Source organism: Rhinopithecus roxellana, chromosome 5 (genome assembly GCF_007565055.1).
Source record: "Rhinopithecus roxellana isolate Shanxi Qingling chromosome 5, ASM756505v1, whole genome shotgun sequence".
Classification (NCBI taxonomy): Eukaryota; Metazoa; Chordata; class Mammalia; order Primates; family Cercopithecidae; genus Rhinopithecus; species Rhinopithecus roxellana.
The window spans coordinates 82,050,999-82,069,919 of NC_044553.1; the positions used below are offsets into that span (position 1 = coordinate 82,050,999).

The window sequence follows — 18,921 nt, forward strand, 5'->3', positions numbered from 1 at the left end:
TCTGTTACCCAGGCTATTTCGGCTCACTGCAACCTCTGCCTCCCGGGTTCAAACCATTCTCCTACCTCAGCCTCCCCTGTAGCTGGGACTACAGGCATGCACCACCTCACCTGACTAATTTTTGTATTTTTAGTAGAGACGGGGTTTCACCATGTTGCCAGGCTGGTCTCGAACTCCTGAACTCATGTGATCCACCTGCCTTGGTCTCTCAAAGTGCCGGGATTATAGGCATGAGCCACCTATTATCTGGCCAGGCATTTCTTCATAGCAATGCAAGAACAGCCTGACACAGAAGGCACTAAAAATGACCCATGCTCCACCACTTAGCTCAGAAATAGCTGTTAAGATTTTTATATTATCCACCCAACACATTTGTAATTATATTTTATAAGGATTTTTTTACTACTCTTTCATTTATCATTATACTGTACACATTTCCACATCATTAAAATTTTTCATAATTATCAATAACATACTTTTTTTAATAACCTGTTTAAAATTGACAAAAAGTGTATTTATTTATAGCATACAACATGACGTTTTGACATATGTATACACTGTGGAGTGGTGAAATCAAGCTAATTACCAGATGCTTTGCCTCACATATTTATTGTTTTGTGTGGTGAGGGCACTTAAAATCTACTATCTTAGCAATTTTACAGTATAAAATATATTGTTATTAACTATATTCACCATGGTGTATAATAGATCTCTTGAACTTATTCCTTTTTTCTAACTGGTAACCATCATTTCCTCTCTTTTTCTATGAGTTCTTTTTTTTCTTTTTTTTTTTTTTGAGACGGAGTCTTGCTCTGTCGCCCAGGCTGGAGTGCAGTGGCCAGATCTCAGCTCACTGCAAGCTCCGCCTCCCAGGTTCCCACCATTCTCCTGCCTCAGCCTCCCAGTAGCTGGGACTACAGGCGCCCGCCACCACGCCTGGCGAATTTTTTTGTATTTTTGGTAGAGATGGGGTTTCACCTTGTTAGCCAGGATGGTCTGGATCTCCTGACCTTGTGATCCACCCGCCCTGGCCTCCCAAAGTGCTGGGATTACAGGCGTGAGCCACCGCGCCCAGCCGAGTTCAACTTTTTTAAATTCCACAAGATCTATTCCATAAGAGAGTGAGAGTTCATGTGATATTTGTCCTTCTCTGTCTAACATACTATTCTAATTAGAAAATCAGAATATTTTAATGGTAGAAAATGCTAAATAGTATAGGACAAAGAAAAAAAATCACTCCTAATCTCATAATCTAGATTGGTGATAATTGCTGTTTACCTTTTGATATATTTTTTCAATAATATTAATGCATATGTATTTTTCATAAGATTAGGAATATGTTACACATATAGTTTTCTTAATTTTTCAAATTTATTTAAAAATTATTTGAAAATTACAACAGATTTCTTTTTTTTTTCTACTTAACATGATTATTTTCTCAGTCATTTCATGTTCTTCAAAAACGCCAATGATAGGAATAATTTTCTCTTTCCTGAAATCTCTCTTCTTGTGATTAGAGCTGCTTGAGGTCCTGGACGGAAAGGCTTGGATGAAGTCCTTGCAGACTCAGCATGGTTGTAAGCAGTATAATTTCAGAGGGATGTCCCATGGGCTCACTCTGCAACCAGGCTGGATGAAGCAGAAATGATTTGACCTTCACGCCTTAATTAAAGGCTCTGATCATTGTTAAAATGCAACTTGCTCTCCAGAGATGCAACATTCTAAACAGCCCCCCATAGTTTATTGCTTTTCTGAACTGAGGTTTTCCTAGGAGATAGAAGAAAAGAGGAAAGATTTCTTACCTTTTTAGTGGTTCAAGCTGCATTAACTCATAATTCCTCATAGAAGAATTAAATACTATCAATTGTAATAACATTTACAATTTATTAAGCACTTATTATTATGTATTAGGCACTGACAAGAGGACCTCTTACTTCATCTCACCCTCACAGCAACCCCATTTTATACAATCTCATGTTACCAACAATGAAACAGAGGCTAAGAGAGGTGAAAGGCCTCCCACACTCATGACATGTTGATCAAGAATTCAAACCCGGGTCTGACTCCAAAGGTCTGTTCCATAAGCCCTGCCACACATCTGCCCAAACCATTTGCTTAAAATCATGTTTAATGCAAATAGAGTTTATGAATCAGAAACTAGGGCTTCTTTCCTGAAATGGTATAACATGAGAGGTGAAAGTGGTGGGCTGGTTTTTTTAGAACAGGTCAAAGGGGCCAGGCACAGTGGCTCAAACCTGTAATCCCAGCATTTGAAGAGATGGACGCAGGAGGATCCCTTGAGGCGAGGCCAAGAGTTTGAAGCCAGCCTGACAGTGAGTCCTTATCTCTACCAAAAATTAACAAAATTAGCCAGGCGTGGTGGCATGCACCCGTAGACCCAGCTACTCAGGACGCTGAGGCAGGAGGACCCACTGAGTCCAGGAGTCTGAGGCTGCCATGTGATCACAGGAGGACCCACTGAGTCCAGGAGTCTGAGGCTGCCATGTGATCAGCGAGCTATGATCGTGCCACTGCTCTCCAGCCCGGGTGACACAGTGACACCTTGTTTCTCAAAAAAAAAAAAAAAAAAAAAAGGTAAAAGTCTGCTTGAGGGATTTTTTTTTTTTTTTTTTTTTTGCATCAAAGTACTAATTTTAAATATTTCCCAAAAGAATCAAGGAAAGGGTGACATTCACAAACTAAGTCACAGTTTAGGCTCAAATAATAACAGTAACTACATGCTAGATTATGTGTTAAGCACATAACATATATAAGATAGGTACAATTATTCTTAATTTCCAGGTGAGGGATCTGGGGCACAGCAGGGTTAACTTGCCTAATGGCGTGCAGTAAGCATAGATTCAAATTCAGTCAGAAGCCAAGACCCCAAATTCTTCATTAGTCTGTGAAACCTGCCCTCCTTTCCTGCCCTTTCTTCCCTTCCCTCCTTTCCTTCCTTCCTTTTCTCCCCTCCCTGCTTCCTTCCTGTTTCTCTTTTTGTCCTTTCTTTCGTTCCCCTCCTGTCTTCCCTCCTTCCTTCACGCCTTCCTCTCCTCTCCTATCTGTTCTTTTTTTTTTTTTTTTTTTTGAGACAAGGTCTCGCTTTGTCACCCAGGCTGGAGTGCAGTGGAGCAATCTCGGCTCACCACAGCCTCAACATCTCTGCTCAAGCGATCCTCCCATCTCAGCCTCCCAAAAGCTAGGACCACAGGCACCACCATGCCTGGCTAATTTTTCTATTTTGTAGAGATGGGGTTTCACCATGTTGCCCAGGTTGATCTTGAACTCCTCAGCTCAAGTGATCCACCCACGTCGGCCTCCCAGAGGCCTCTGTTCCTTTTTCCTTCCTTCCTTCTCTCTCTTTCCTTCAGGGAAAACCCTGGGTTCAACTTCCAATCAAGAGGCCTGGGTGTAATTAAAGAGTGTTTCTGGGAGGTAATAGGCAGGTGAAAGAAGGAAAAAAAATATGTTGACTATTTGCTGGGTGTGCGCAGCATGCTAAGAGCTTCTGCATGTCCTGTCTCATTTAATCCTATAAACATCCATTATAACCAGAGATTATTATTAAACCTACTTAAAAATGAGGAAACTGAGGTTCAAACAGATGTCTTGCCCAAAGTCACAGCGTTTTTAAAGGACAAAGCCAGGATAAACCATGATCTGTTGACTTAAGTCTAATGTCAACTTGCATCACTGATGGCTACTTTCTCCCTTCCTTATGCTATGCTTTTCAGTGTGGTAGAGAAAATGTTTCTTTTTTGGGGTGACATCTGCCAACCCCCACCTCAAAAACTTCCTCGTGGTAAAATCTTGGTAATTCCATCTCATTTTCAAAGTCTTTTACAATCTGCCCTTCTTTTATTTCAGCAATTTTATTTCCCATCACTCCCTTTTCACATTCTCTCCTCTTCTCTGGCTGAAATTTCTATTATTGCTACCCACTACATTAATTTTTATTTCCACATCTTTTATTCTCTAGTAATCAAATTGTATGTATCTTTCAGTGTTCAACTTAAGCATCTCCTTATCCATTCTAGTCCTCAGAGAAGGCAATATTTGATCACCCCACAGTCCTACTCAAAACCTTTCATTGGGTTTACGCCATTCTCCTGCCTCAGCCTCCCGAGTAGCTGAGACTATAGGCGCCCGCCACCTCGCCCGGCTAGTTTTTTGTATTTTTCAGTAGAGATGGGGTTTCACCGTGTTAGCCAGGATGGTCTCGATCTCCTGACCTCGTGATCCGCCCGTCTCGGCCTCCCAAAGTGCTGGGATTACAGGCTTGAGCCACCGCGCCCAGCCAGTGATAATCTTTTATATGCTGAACAAAACCAAGGCTTCTTTGCCTCGGATTCAAGTCAGCCATCCAGTTGCAAATAAGTACTGAGACTCAATTATGTGCTAAGTACTCTCTAGGTGCTGGGAGAGCTGTGGAGAACCAGACAGACTGGTTCCTGCCCTTATGGTGAATGTACTAGACATTAAATAATTACAAATAATCAATTACATAATTACTAGTGTGAATCAAGTAATTACAGGGCCCTTTACAATCTGGTCTCAACCTATCTTTTCAGAGTTCTTTCTCATCCTTCTATTCCATCCAAATGGTCCCCCTCTCCATGCTTTCCTACCTCTGTGGCTGTGCCTATTCCCACCCTTCTTTCCTGAACACACTTTTCCCTGCTCCATCCCACTCCCCTCCAGGACCAGTTCTGCCTCTTCTTCTTACATGCAACCCTGCCAGACAAGTTTAGTCTGAAAGATCTAATCTAGGAATTCCTCATTTGAATTCCTAGCACTTATCCATTCAACAAATATTAACTGAATGACTTGTTGAAATGTTTGATGAATTACTCTTTATGAGATTCTAAATATACGCTATGGTATTAAAGGTTTAAGTTGTGCAGAGAATTAGAGTTTTCCTATTGAGAAGGATCAATGACTTTTCTCCTCTCTTCCCCTCTTCCCAGGGAGTGGGAAGGAATCCACGAAACTAAATAATAGAACATACAAAATTATGGAGAAGTAAAATGACAACAAAGTTACCCAATTACTCATAATCTGACTACTTAGAGACCCACCACTGACATTTTTCTCTTTTTAGTACTTTTTTTTCCTGTTTGTTTTGCTGTGTGTCTACAGTTTGTAAAACTCTCCTCCAGTTAAAAAAAAAAATTTTTTTTTTTGAGACAGGGTCTTGCTTTGTCACCTAGATTGGAATGCGGTATAGCAAACACTGTTCACTACAGCCTTGACCTCCTAGGCTCAAGCAATCTTCCTGCCTCAGCCTCTCAAATAGCTGGGACTACAGGTTCGCACCACCATGCCTGGCAAATTTTAAAATTTTTTGTAGAGATAGGGGTCTCGCCATGTTGCTCAGGCTGGTCTCCTTCCTGGGCTCAAGTGATCCTCCTGCCTCAGCCTCCCAAACTGCTGAGACTTCAGGTGCAAGCCACCACACCCGGCCCCAAGTTAAAATTTTATCAAGACAATTATTTTATGGCCTTTAAAAAAACACAAAATACCTCCGCCCCCATTCCCTTGCTCTCTTCTGCTTGAGAGTGGAATGGTTTTGTCTAAAACAAAACTTAGAGAATTTACTCAGACTCATCCATATCTTTTCCAGTTCGTGGATCCTATGTATAAGAACCTGAGCATTGTTTTAGGGTCTTTACTTAAACAGAAATTTTCTCAAGACCTACTCTGGATGCTTTTTAGAACAAGCCTCATGTCTCTTCTTCAAGACCTTAAATGTGTGCTATATACAGTGTAGTTAGTCATATTGATGAGCAAACCATAGAATGTCCAAACTATGAGGACATATGATATCTTCCAGTTCACTCCCCTCACTTTAAGAGTACAGTGTTAGGACACCTGCCCAAAGTCATGTAGCTGCCTAGTTATCTTTCCAAATTGTCCCACTGTCTTTAGTTTGTGTAATAATAAACCCAAACTAAAATTCAACAAAAGCACTCACCCTTGCTAAATAAATAATGTCTATTCCTACCACTGAAGGGGAGAAGGTAACAAAGCTTCATAGAGATTGGGCTAGATCTGCACTGGCTTATTTAGAAATTTCAGAGGACTAGGTGAGGTGGTTAAGGCCTGTAATCCTAGCACTTCGGGAGGCCGAGGCAGGTGGATGACTTGAGCCCAGAGTTCGAGAAGAGCCTGGCTGACACAGTGAGATCTTGTCTCTACAAAAAAATAAACAAAATTAGCCAAGCGTGGTGGCACATGCCTGTACTCCCAGCTACTCGGGAGGGTGAGGTGGGTGGATTGCTGAGCCTGGGATATTGAGGCTGCAGTGAGCCAAGATTGCGCCACTGCACTCCGGCCTGGGCAACAAACTGAGACCCTGTCTAAAAAAAAAAAAAGAAAGAAATAAAGATCAGAGAACCTTTCTTACTGGAAGTCAACGTTGCCATGATAGGATTAAAGTAAGAAGAAACATTATAGGCCTCCTATCTCGTTCTTAATGTTCAAAATGCAAGGTATAGCAAAAGCATATAGGAAGAGGTCGTCCTGACTCATGAAGTCAACATCGGTTTCTACGTTTATTCTGCTTTGGTTCTTCTTAATCTGACCTCTGTAGACTTCACCACGATCCAAGGTGTAATTCCAACAGGCAAAAGAAGCCTAAGGATTGTCGAACAGTTGGCTCCCTTCAGACAGACCAAGCCCAATTCATGGCAGCGTTCCCAGCCCCAGGTTGAAGCCCAGTAAGGTGGTCTCTTGCCTTTCTGAATTCTGAAAAAAGAGTGGTATTGGAATCTCTTCTTACCGGAACCCAGGAGAGGGCGAGCTGTGGTGCAGTCTTCCTAAAGGGGAGAACCGTAGTTTTCAGAGTTCTTCTAATGAACATCTCAATGGGCCTAAAAGGCTTCAATAGCAGATGAAAGGTTCCGGGGTGAGAGTGGGCGTGGGCGAAGCTGATCCCTCTAGGTTGGACTAAGGCAGAGCCAGATCCGAGAGGGAGAATCCAACTGTAAAATGATCTGGGAAAGAAAGAGCTCTGTTGGGGGTGCAGCCGGATGAAGAATACCGGTGCTGCTCAGTGCAGCCCCTACCCATCCATGGCAAACAAAGGCAGCGGCCTCCCTTCCAGCCTTTTAGTTTGAACGAAGGCTCAGTATTACCTTTTAGGATCCACCCTTCCCTCCTAACGCACCCAATGAGGCCAGAGCCTCTTCCTGCCGGGAGGAGCTGAACTCTCCCAGGAAACAGACAAGTGCCGCGGGCCAATGGTGGGAGCTGCGGCGGGCCAGTGGGCGGGAGGAGTGGGTCGACCTGGGTTTGAGAACCAGAGAGCCCACAAAGGGGGAGGGCACGGTGCGACGGCGGCGCAGTGGGTGAGAGGGACCTGCGAGGCTGCCAGCGAGGCTACCCCAACCACGGCGGAGGAACCGGGGACTGGGCGGCCGCAGCCAATGGGAAAGCGGCGGGCGCGGGGCGGGGCGGGGCGGGGCGGGCGTGGGGCGGGGCCCCCTCGGGTCCGCAGGGTTGGGGCGGAGCCAGGCCGCGTCAGGTGGTCCAGGCGAGCGGGCGGTGCGGGGGGCGGGGCACGGCACGGCGCGGAGAGGAGAGCTACGGCCGGCGGGCGGCGGCGGCACCGGCTGCGCGAGCAGGTACCGGCGGCGGAGGTGGCCAGGCCGCCCCCGGGGGGCGAGCGGGCAGGCGGGGACTCGGCCCGCTGCGCCCCTAGGCTGCGCGGAGCGCTTGCGCTCGGCGCTCTTCTGGTACCGCGGCAACAGCGGCGGCGAGCCGGCTCTCCCAGCCCCGCCAGCCCGGGCCCTACCTGCGGCCGCCGTCGTGGGGGGGGAGGTCCTTCCAGCTCTGCGGAGGCGCATGAACAATAGGCGGCGGCGGCTCCTGCGGGCAGCGGCGGCCCCGCATCCTATGGATCGGCCGCTCCATGGAGCCCTCCAGAGCGCTTCTCGGCTGCCTAGCGAGCGCCGCCGCTGCCGCCCCGCCGGGGGAGGATGGAGCAGGGGCCGGGGCCGAGGAGGAGGAGGAGGAGGAGGAGGAGGAGGCGGCGGCGGCGGCGGCGAGCCCCGGGGAGCTGGGCTGCGACGCGCCGCTGCCCTACTGGACGGCCGTGTTCGAGTACGAGGCGGCGGGCGAGGACGAGCTGACTCTGCGGCTGGGCGACGTGGTGGAGGTGCTGTCCAAGGACTCGCAGGTGTCCGGCGACGAGGGCTGGTGGACCGGGCAGCTGAACCAGCGGGTGGGCATCTTCCCCAGCAACTACGTGACCCCGCGCAGCGCCTTCTCCAGCCGCTGCCAGCCCGGCGGCGAGGACCCCAGCTGCTACCCGCCCATTCAGTGTAAGGCGAAGGCGGGGCCCGGGAGCCGGGCGGGGAGGGGGAATGACAGAGGCCTGGGGGGCGGTCGGGGAAGGGGAGAGCCCTGCGCTAGGGCCAGGATGAAGGCGGGGGGGTGGAGAGAAAGATTGACCTAGGTGTGGGTGGCGCGCGCTTGAGCTGCCCGGGCTTCGCTTGGTGCGCTGGATAAGCTCGAGACGCCGCAGGCCCTGCCCGCACTTCAGGCGCTTGGGCTTCTTCACCTTCATTTGGCCACCTCAGCAGTGGCTCCCGAATTCCTCATCCTGAAGTCCCAGCCTGAGAATTTGCCCGTTTCCCAGTCCCTTCCTCTCTTACCGCGCCCACCCCCCCCCCCCCCGTCCCCCATTCCCAATCTGGAAGTGTTTAGGGCAAGCTGGTGGATAGTGTCCAAGCCTTAGTCCCCAAATCAGGGACCTTGCCACCACCTCTTCTAACGCCTGTCCCCGCCTCTTAAAGGCATTTGCTTTCAAAGAGATGGGGGTGTCTTCTCAGGGCTGGGTTGGCTCACAAGTCCCGGAAGCATGTGTGAACTCAAGGCTCAAGTGCCTGTAAAATGTCGGGTTGATTTCTTGGATCCTAATCCTTATATCTCAGAAGTTGTACCTTTAGGAGTCTCACTGATTAACGTGCTAAGAAGGATGTGTGTGTTGGGAGTGGGGGTGGGACAAGTGATGATTAGAGAGGAAAAAGTATGTCGTTGCCCCATGGGAGATCAGGATTGCAAGGTACAGTGGCTGAATCCCAGCCCTTTGACAGTGACGCTGTTTGGGAAATACATTTTCTTCTTTCTTCTCACCCTAGATCCTTGCCTATATTCGGAACTGGTCAAATCTCATGAGGACCATGCTCAGGGGTCCCTCCCAGGGCCTTTCTCCCAGTGTCCTGGTTTCCGTCAATTTTCCAGGAGCCCCATATTTCATACCCTATAATGAAATCTTCTTTGTTTCTTCAAGGGAGTTAAATTGCCATCAGAATCCCTTAATCATATTAGTTTGTTTCAGAAAAAACACTTAAATATCTCTTTAGTGCAGTTTACACGATTTTGTATTTGAGAGTTTCCATAATCTCTTATCTGTTAAAAAGGTATTGTTAATATATATTAATTACTGTTTATTCCTTATTTTGTATACTTTCATCTTAGTTGATTTTTTAAAACGTCATTAGCAAGGAACAACTTTAAATATTTAGTTTTAAAATTTCCTTTGTAACAGTTACGTTTCTGGCTCTGTAACTTATTTTTTACCCCCACATTGTGTTACTTTAATCTTGAGGGGTTTTTTTTGTTTTTGTTTTTGTTTTTTTTTTTTGAGATAGAGTCTCGCTGTCCCCCAGGCTGGAGTGCAGTGGCGCAATCTCAGCTCACTGCAACCTCTGCCTCCCGGGTTCAAGCAATTCTCCTGCCTCAGTCTCCTGAGTAGCTGGGATTACAGGTGCCTGCACCATGCCTGGCTAATTTTTGCATTTTTGGTAGAGATGAGGTTCACCATATTGGCCAAACTGGTCGCGAACTGCTGACCTCAAGTGATCCGCATGCCTCGGCCTCCCAAAGTGTTAGATTACAGGCGTGAGCCACCGTGTCTGGTCTGTCTTAAGATGTTTTTTAAAAACTAGCACGTAATATCAAAGTCATAGCCTCTTCACTTGTTTTTCTGCTCTTCCTTTTCTATTGGTGTTTTGACTATCAAATTGATGTTCAAATCTTTAGGTTCCCTCTCTCCCTGTCATTCAGTTTAAAACTTCATTTTAATCTTTAAAATGCTTGGAGGTAGCAAATTACTTTAAATTGTTTCCAGATACTACATCTTTTTGGGACTTGTTTGGTAGGCTTAAGGCTAAGCATCCTGGCATAGTGTTTTGAAAGTGTTGAAAATGAACTTGGGCATATATTGGAAGAAATATGAATAGCCTGGCATGTTAGAAAACATAGTGTCATTTTAAACATAAGTCAGATTTTGATTCTGTGGGTGAAGTTTTGTGATTTTGTTTTCAGGGACAGCTAATGTCAGAGTAGAAGAGCTAGATGAGGTTCGTGATCAGGAACTCAGTTTCTTTAATATCTTGTGCTCTGGCTGCTGGAGCAGTCAAGAGTCAGTATGACTTAGGCTGAAAAACTGTCCACAGAGCCAGGCATGACAGCAATGTACTACTTCTTCATTAGGTGACCAGGACTTATCTTCGTTATCATACAAGTTACTGTGGATAGAGTGGATTCCTAAATCTGGAACCCAGATGTTGAGACAGTAGGAAGTAATTTGTTCTAATGGAAAGAATTGACTCGAAGAATATTTCATTTGAAAGATCTGGCACGTTCTTTTATTTGGCCTCACTGGGAGTTCTGATCTTGACTGGAATTAATTTTTGATAATTCAGAAAATTTAGTTTCAGTCAAAAACTAATCATTGAGTACCTAGTGAATGATAGATACTGTACATTGTGTTAAGTACCAGGACATAAAGAAGTGATAAGATCAGAAAGTGCTTTTAAGTTACATGAGGGAGATTAACGATGTAAATATAAAACTTCAGTGCAGTGTCTTGGTAAAGATGCAGTGCCTTGGTTCATCAGAGGGTGAACATGGGCTGTTACTGACAGGTGCATCTCTCATCTATGTGCTCTACCAGATCAGTTCGTGTCATTTGGAAAGTGAAGACAATTGACAAACGTCTCCAAAGACTTGGAATGAAATTGAGCCACTGACACCTCATCACCAGAGTTACCCTTTTGAACTTCCCCTCTAAGGATGTGTTGTGATGTTGTGACGTTCTGGACCATGAATAGAAGATGTTAAGTCAAGCAATAGTGTTCAGTTTTAGTTTCATATTATTGTTTCTTAAGTGAAAATTTAGCTTCAAACTTTATTTAAAAGCTTTTTTTGTTTTTTTAATTTTTTTAATTTTTTTAATTTTTAGAGACAGGGTTTCACTCTCACGCCCAGGAAGTGCAGTGGCGTAATCATAGCTCACTGCAACCTTGAACTCCTGGGCTCAAGGGATCCTCCCACCCCAGCCTCCTAAGGAAGCTGGGACCAGAGACACATGCCACCATGCCCAGCCAGTTATTTTTATTTACTTTTTAAATAGAGATGAGCTTTTTCTTTGTTGCCCAGGCTAGTTTTGAACTCTTGGCTTCAATCATTCCTCCTGCCTCAGCCTTCCAAAGTGTTGGGATTACAGGTGTAAGCCACTGTATCTGGCCTCAAACTTTATTCAAAACAGAAGGGGAAAATTACTAAATATCATGACAAAGAAAACATATAAAAATGTTATTTTAAGTCATTTTACGTTCTTATAGTGCTTTAATCCTCTCCATTGTAGGTGCTTGTTAGAATTTAGCTGCCTATGGATGACAAATATAAATAACCCAGGAGCTCACCCATCTTCTTTATTTTAGTGAAAGATGAAAAATGTACAGTTCCAAACTCACTATCTTGGGAGGTGGAATCCTAGGTATTATATGAAAGTTTCTCTTACAAGAGAGTTGTTTCAGTTTTCAAACAGGGCATACATTAAGGTTATTAGTTTATACTTTTTATTATCTACATCCACTAGAAATAGAAGGACATATTTTCAGATGTACCTAAGATTTTTAAGTGAGTGAAGTATATACCATTGACTTACTCAAAACCCACCAAAATACGCCTAAACATTCAGTTTCCAAGCATGTGATTGAGAGGGAATAACATCTTGACTTTAAAAATGGAAGAACTAAGGATTTATTCCTGATATTCTTGGAAATATCCTTCTACAGAAACTGAAAAATGTGCTGAATGCAGCTTGACCTGATTCTTACTTAAAACCAGGTCTTGACTGGAGCAGGGAAGGGAAGGAGAGCCCCACATACTCTGCTGCACCTGGAGGTCTAGTTCCTTCGTTCCTATCCAAAGGGACTGAGCAGGGAAGGAAAAAGGTGGTCCTTCCTCCCTCCCTTCTTCCTGGGTTCTGTCTTTTATCAGTTTGAAAGCTGTGTTCTGTATTTTTCTTGGAGTCAGGTCATGATTTTTTTTAACTAAATAGCAAGAACCTGAGATTTTTATGTTCTACCCAAAGAGAGGTTATTGCTTTCCCTTCCCTGCAGAGGTTTTTAGAGGAGCTGTCCTTTCAGCACCCTCGTACTGAATCGTATCTTTTAAACCTCCCTGCATTTATTTTTTCAATCCCTCCTGCGTTTAAATAAATATTTAACACCTACTGTGTGTTTACAACTATGCTTAAGACTGGAGGAAAGAAGGGAGGGTACAAGAGAAAGTACAATAGTTAAAATTCCTTAAGGAGAATTCAGATACTCAGTTGAGGAAATAAGAAAACAGATACAAATTTGTTAAATAATCACACATCTTTTCATATGTGTAAAAGCTGCTAGAAAAACATGAATGTTCCTTCCCTCCATGACCAGGAAGACTCTTAACATGTATTTCTCCAAGAGGGTTTCTAATCTTTCTTTATAACAGGCATATTTTCCTCATTCATAGAGATGACATCAGGCACAAATTAGTAATCAGTCAGGATTCATTTTGGGGCTCAGAAATGCTCAAGCTATTTTAAGCAAGAAAGAGATTTAGCACAGGAAATTCGGTGCTTGCAGAATTGTTGGAAGGGCTGAGAGAAGAGGCTCTCAGCTGGACCTGTGTGAACAACTCCCAGAACATAGCAGAACTGGCCCACCAGGTCAGCTGCTACCTCTCTAATTGGGAACATACAGAATCAGGAGCTGCCATTGAAGCTGTTGGCTTCAAAAACACCCTGTTGTGTCTGCAGCCTAGAGATTAGGCAACCACTTGGCTACGAAACATTCCTCTCCACATCTACAGACTTAGTGATTGGACACCAACATGCTGTTGCAAAATATCCCCGCAGCAAGATGGTCTTCATCTCACTTCTGTCTTTCAAATCTTGTGCATCTAATTGGCAGAACTTAATTTGCATTCAGAACTTTAGCTGTAAAGGAGTCTGGGAAATGTAGTTTTTAGCTGCCTAGCCTCTGTAGTACTGAAATTTATGCTAGAAGGATTTTGGAATGGATGCCGATTGCTAGTCTACAATATTCTGCCATGACATTCATTCTCCAGGAAGACTGCTGGGTAAGGTGATAACCTTTTTAAACAGTTGGAATTTTGGGGTCAGGATGGGCCATACTTTTTGTATATCTAAAGACTATCCACCTAACTTATCCACCTAAGAGTTTCCTTTGTGCAGACTGCCAGTTGCATTACAAAATACATATGAATATTAGCCCCAGATGGGATAGAGGTGCTATAATTAAGCAAGAACAGATTTTTTAGCACCACCAGCATCTGAGTGGAGAACGGAGGCGTTACAGGGCTGGCTGAGTGAGGAAGGGAGTAGTCAGCAGTGGCAGTTCCTCTTTTGGTCTTGCCAGAAGTTCAGAAATGTATCTTTGTTTTCTTAGGTTTTTTTTAGTAAAGTGTGATTATTTTCTGTATTTGTTTCAGAAGGTCCAGTTCCAGTTCAGTTTTTTTTTAGATCTGAATTTGGTTTATTTCCTATTGAGATAGTGTGTTAGTCCATTCTTGCATTGCTTTGAAGGAATACCTGAGGCTGGGTAATTTATAAAGAAAAAAAGTTTAATTGGCTCACAGTTCTGCAGCCTGTATGGGAAGCATGGCACCAGCATCTGCTTGGCTCTGGTGAGGCCTCAGGGAGCTTTTTTTCATGGTGGAAGGGGAAGTGGGAGCAGGCATGTCACATGGTAGGAGCCAGGAGCAAGAGAGAAAAACCGGGGAGGTGCCACACTCTTTTAAACAACCAGATCTTGTGTGAATTCGAGCAAAAACTCACTGATTACTATGCCAAGCCATTCATGAGGGATCAGCCCTCATGACCCAAACATCTCCCACCAGGCCCCACCACCAGCACTGGGGATTCCATTTCGACATGAAAATCAGAGGGGGCAAATATCCAAACCATATCAAGTAGATTTTTTTTTTCCATTTTATTTCAAGGATCTATTGGTCACCTACAAAATGTTTGGCATGGTAAGTGCAGTGGTGAATAGAGCAGGCAGAATCTCTGCCCTCGTGGGTCTCATAATCTGGCCTGGACAATAGGCATTGAACAAGTCATTAAGTAATTATAACTTTGATGCCTGTTGTGGAATGGAAACTGCCATGGAAGTGTTTGATAGGGGCCTGACCTCATTTGGTCTTGGGGATGGAGAAGTTCCACTATGAAACTGATACTTAAGACCTGAGGTATGAGTATGAATCAGCCAGGTAAAGACAAAAGAAAAAAGAAGATACGGAACAGGGTTTCATGCAAGAAACAAAACACACTTTGCTCATATAGCACTTAGCCCCATATGTAGCTCGATTTATAATCACTGGCAGCTATTATTATCTACCCATGAAAGCCTTTCCACACACACCGAAATATATAATCAAGTACCTTAGGTTCAAACTCTGGATTTGGGAAGGAGAATGATTGGTTGGGATACTGGGTGGGATACTGGGACTATCAGGGCTTGAACTGAGGCACAGATGACTGCTGGAATAAGATATCTCTTATGAGGCTCCTTTCCCATGTTTCAGTCACCAGGTCCAGGTAGAACCCAAGTTCTGAAAGTCTCTCAAATTGACTGCATACTCCCCATATTCCCTGCTGCTGAGGTTCAGACCTCTGAGCTGCAAGGCCTCCTTAGAGGGTCCTTTTGCTGTTGGGTCTCTGTCTTCCAGGTTAGTTTCCAGCGGCTGCCAGAGTTGGTTTCCTTTCTAAATTACAGGTCTAACGACATTCCTTTTCTGAAAGATACATGATTCCTCTTGTTTACAATGTGAAATTCAAGCCCCTCAGAATGGCTTTAAAGACATTTCCTGGCCTGGTTACCCTCAACAAGGCTTTGAGCCTTGTCTCCAATCCTGATGCACATGACCCGGGCACAGCAGACTCCCTGGAGATCCTAATATACCGTATACTTCCTACTCCATGTTCTTGGCTCTTGTCCTTCCCTCTGCCTGATTGTCCTTCCCTACCCTGCTTTCCTTCATTGCCTGAGATCTCTCCCACTCACTCTTTAGGGACCATTTCTTTTTTTTTTTTTTTTTTTTTGAGACGGAGTCTCGCTCTGTCACCCAGGCTGGAGTGCAGTGGCCGGATCTCAGCTCACTGCAAACTCCGCCTCCCGGGTTCACGCCATTCTCCTGCCTCAGCCTCCCGAGTAGCTGGGACTACAGGCGCCCGCCACCTCGCCCGGCTATTTTTGTTTGTAGTTTTTAGTAGAGACGGGGTTTCACCCTGTTAGCCAGGATGGTCTTGATCTCCTGACCTCGTGATCCGCCTGTCTCGGCCTCCCAAAGTGCTGGGATTACAGGCTTGAGCCACCGCGCCCGGTCTAGGGACCATTTCAAATGTTGCCTTCCCTGAGAATCCTTTCCCCACTCACCTTAGTGCTGTGTGCTGCTGTGGGAGCTAGTGATTTTCCTAAGCCTCTAATCATACTTCTGCAGGAGGTCTTCTCATTCTATCGTTTGGTTGTTGGGTGTCTGCCTTGGCACTGATTTGGGTGCTTCTCACCACTGAGCACACAGTAAAGCTGAGTAAGTCTCAAAGAAAGGATCTCAGCCAGGTGCAGTGGTTCATGCCTGTAATCCCAGCAATTTGGGAGGCCGAGGCGGGAGGATTGCTTGAGCGCAGGCATTCGAGACCAGCCTGGGCAACATGGCAAAACCCCATCTCTATATTTAAATGTATTTTAAAGGAAGAAAGAACAGAAAAAAGGACCTCCCCCATATTCCCTTTAGTTACAATAGTTGATTTTGGTACAGGATTCTGCATGATTTTCCAGGTGGGATTTTTTTCATGAATATTTATAGAATGCCTACCATGTGCTGACAGTCACTAAGGAAAATGCAAAGGAAAATAAGTTAATTGTAGCTCCTGCCCTTATGGAATTTGCTTTATAATGGGGAGACAGAAAGGCCCAGTAAACAGACAACTTGCTGTGTTTACCCATCCAGGTAAATGAAAGGTTAAATACGATGTTTTCAAGATGTTTTTGACTTGCTTCTTTTTTTCTTCCCTTTCTCAGTGTTAGAAATTGATTTTGCGGAGCTAACCTTGGAAGAGATTATTGGCATCGGGGGCTTTGGGAAGGTCTATCGTGCTTTCTGGATAGGGGATGAGGTTGCTGTGAAAGCAGCTCGCCATGACCCCGATGAGGACATCAGCCAGACTATAGAGAATGTTCGCCAAGAGGCCAAACTCTTCACCATGCTGAAGCACCCCAACATCATTGCCCTAAGAGGGGTGTGTCTGAAGGAGCCCAACCTCTGCTTGGTCATGGAGTTTGCTCGTGGAGGACCTTTGAATAGAGTGTTATCTGGGAAAAGGATTCCCCCAGACATCCTGGTGAACTGGGCTGTGCAGATTGCCAGAGGGATGAACTACTTACATGATGAGGCAATTGTCCCCATCATCCACCGCGACCTTAAGTCCAGCAACAGTGAGTATGAAGAGATGGGGCTGGAGGGGCTCAGAGCAGTTGCAAATGGATTCCATGACATCAGTAGGAGTGACCTCCTAATGGAACCTTAGAGGACAGTGAAACTCCTTGCTTATATTCCATCCTTGAATGGAGATGTAGGAGGTGAGATGAGTGCTGAGAAAGATTGGTTTAGGAAGAGAGGAAAGAGGCGCCTGAGGAGTTTGGGATAATTTTGAGCTTTTTTTTTTTTAGTAGTCAAGAGTGGCCTTGCCTACTATTTTTCCACATATCAGAATGTGTAATTCTGACAATGCTGTGCATAAAACTTGTGGGAAGTGTGAATATTATCACTAAAGGGGTTTTCCTTTTTGTGGAACAAGAGGTAGAACAAGCCTTTATTATCTGTTTGAATGTTTACCTAAACACCTCAACTTGAGGTACCCATCCCAGAAGGGACTCTAAGAAGAGAATCCTATTGTTTAAACTGAGCTGATTCAGGTGGTGATGTCCATCTGGAGAGCATGACTTGCTGGTACTATTACCCACCTCCTGGTAGCCCAAGGGTGGTATTAATTAAATGCCATAATAACCTAGTATTTAATAGCAGGGAACTGAGAAGCAACTGTTTATTAAACATCCAGAATCCATAAACTGGATTTAAAGCAAGTGTTAAATATTAAATGGTGAGTTGGTAGAAGCTCCAGTCCTTCACATCGGCTGACTCAGCAGGGTTAGGAATCCACTTCTTTTCTGTGGTAGTTTGTGCTCTCTCTCGCCTACACTGGGTGGTAAAGAGGATGCAATTGCATAATGGTATGTACTTAAAATCACTTGGAGCATCCTGTCCCAGAGAGGAGGGCATTTGGGTTGAAGGACTCTGGGGGTAGCATAGGCCCCCAGGGACTTCACTCTCTCTGTACCCTTCAGCTTTGAGCCGAGAAACCCTTCAGACTTTGTTTTGTTCCAGGCTGTTCCAGATGTGGTTTATTTTTCTGTTGATGCTGTTGTGAATCTGTGTACTTTAAAAACTACATTTTAAGGCCGGGCGCGGTGGCTCACGCCTGTAATCCCAGCACTTTGGGAGGCCGAGGCGGGCGGATCACGAGGTCAGGAGATCGAGACCATCCTGGCTAACACGGTGAAACCCCGTCTGTACTAAAAATACAAAAAATTAGCCAGGCGTGGTGGCGGGCGCCTGTAGTCCCAGCTACTTGGGAGGCTAAGGCAGGAGAATGGCGTGAACCCAGGAGGCGGAGCCTGCAGTGAGCCAAGATTGCACCACTGCACTCCAGCCTGGGCGACAGAGTGAGACTCTGTCTCAAAAAAACAAGACAAAACAAAACAAAAACAAAAAACACTACATTTTAAAATTATGTAAGTAGTGGCGGGGCGCAGTGGCTCACGTCTGTAATCCCAGCACTTTGGGAAGCTGAGGCAAGAGGATTGCTTGAGCCCAGGAATTTGAGACCAGCCTGGGCAACATAGTGAGACCTCATCTCTTAAAGAAAAATTATGTAAGTAGTAAGTGTCGGTTGTAGAAAATTAGAAAGTGCAACTAAAAAGAAGAGGAAGTTAACCTATAATGTTTCCCTTCTGAGAGAAGAACTATTACATTTGGCATATTCTTCCCAACATTTTTAAAGCGTATCTGGTTTATATATATATATATATGCAAATATACATTTATCTTTTCTACCTGTATTCTTTTCCCCCTTAATAATAGAAAAACTCCTTCTTGTAAGGATATGGAACATTAGATATGTGTTTAGATATGATGCATGTGAAGTATTTAAGTTACATAAAAAATCAGGTTTCTCTTTTTCCCTTTGCCATTTTCCTGTCTCTTTATCATATGATGATTTTCATCCCCCCCGCCCCCCGACTCAAATTCTCTTCTTTAAATAAATTGAAACTTTTGGTGACCTCTTTTCAAAGTAATTTCTACCTAGAGATTGCTTTAAGTGATGGGGTAAAAAGAAGCAGATGTACTGCTGGAAAATGTGAAAATGTGATGGAGAAGCTGAATTTTCTTTATTTTACTTTTTCTAATATTTTTATCATGTTGAGAGAATTAGGCAAAGTACTGTAATGTTACATAATTGCGCCCATTTAGAAAGTTGGGCTAGGATAACAAAGTTGTAAA

General features: G+C 44.6%; 1 protein-coding gene and 1 long non-coding RNA gene across 5 annotated transcripts in view; one reads left to right on the forward strand and one right to left on the reverse strand.

The window, feature by feature from the left end:
* Positions 1–1,357: 1,357 nt before the first annotated feature.
* LOC115897628 lies at positions 1,358–7,304 on the reverse strand. Of its 2 annotated transcripts, none has more exons than XR_004057384.1 (3): positions 7,169–7,304; positions 6,782–6,995; positions 1,358–1,767 (listed from the first exon to the last, which is right to left on the reverse strand). It is a non-coding gene; the product is annotated as an uncharacterized LOC115897628 (long non-coding RNA). The 2 variants fall into 2 exon arrangements; XR_004057385.1 differs by having other exon boundaries at positions 7,137–7,257.
* Positions 7,305–7,620: 316 nt separating this feature from the next.
* Positions 7,621–18,921, forward strand: part of MAP3K9 (mitogen-activated protein kinase kinase kinase 9) — an 89,821-nt gene continuing 78,520 nt past the window's right edge. For all 3 annotated transcript variants that reach the window (XM_010360625.2, XM_010360626.2, XM_030931026.1), the window contains exons 1-2: positions 7,621–8,324; positions 16,383–16,796. In XM_010360625.2, the coding sequence (XP_010358927.2) occupies positions 7,913–8,324; positions 16,383–16,796 (826 nt within the window). In that variant the 5' untranslated portion in view covers positions 7,621–7,912. The remainder of the gene's footprint in view (positions 8,325–16,382; positions 16,797–18,921) is intronic.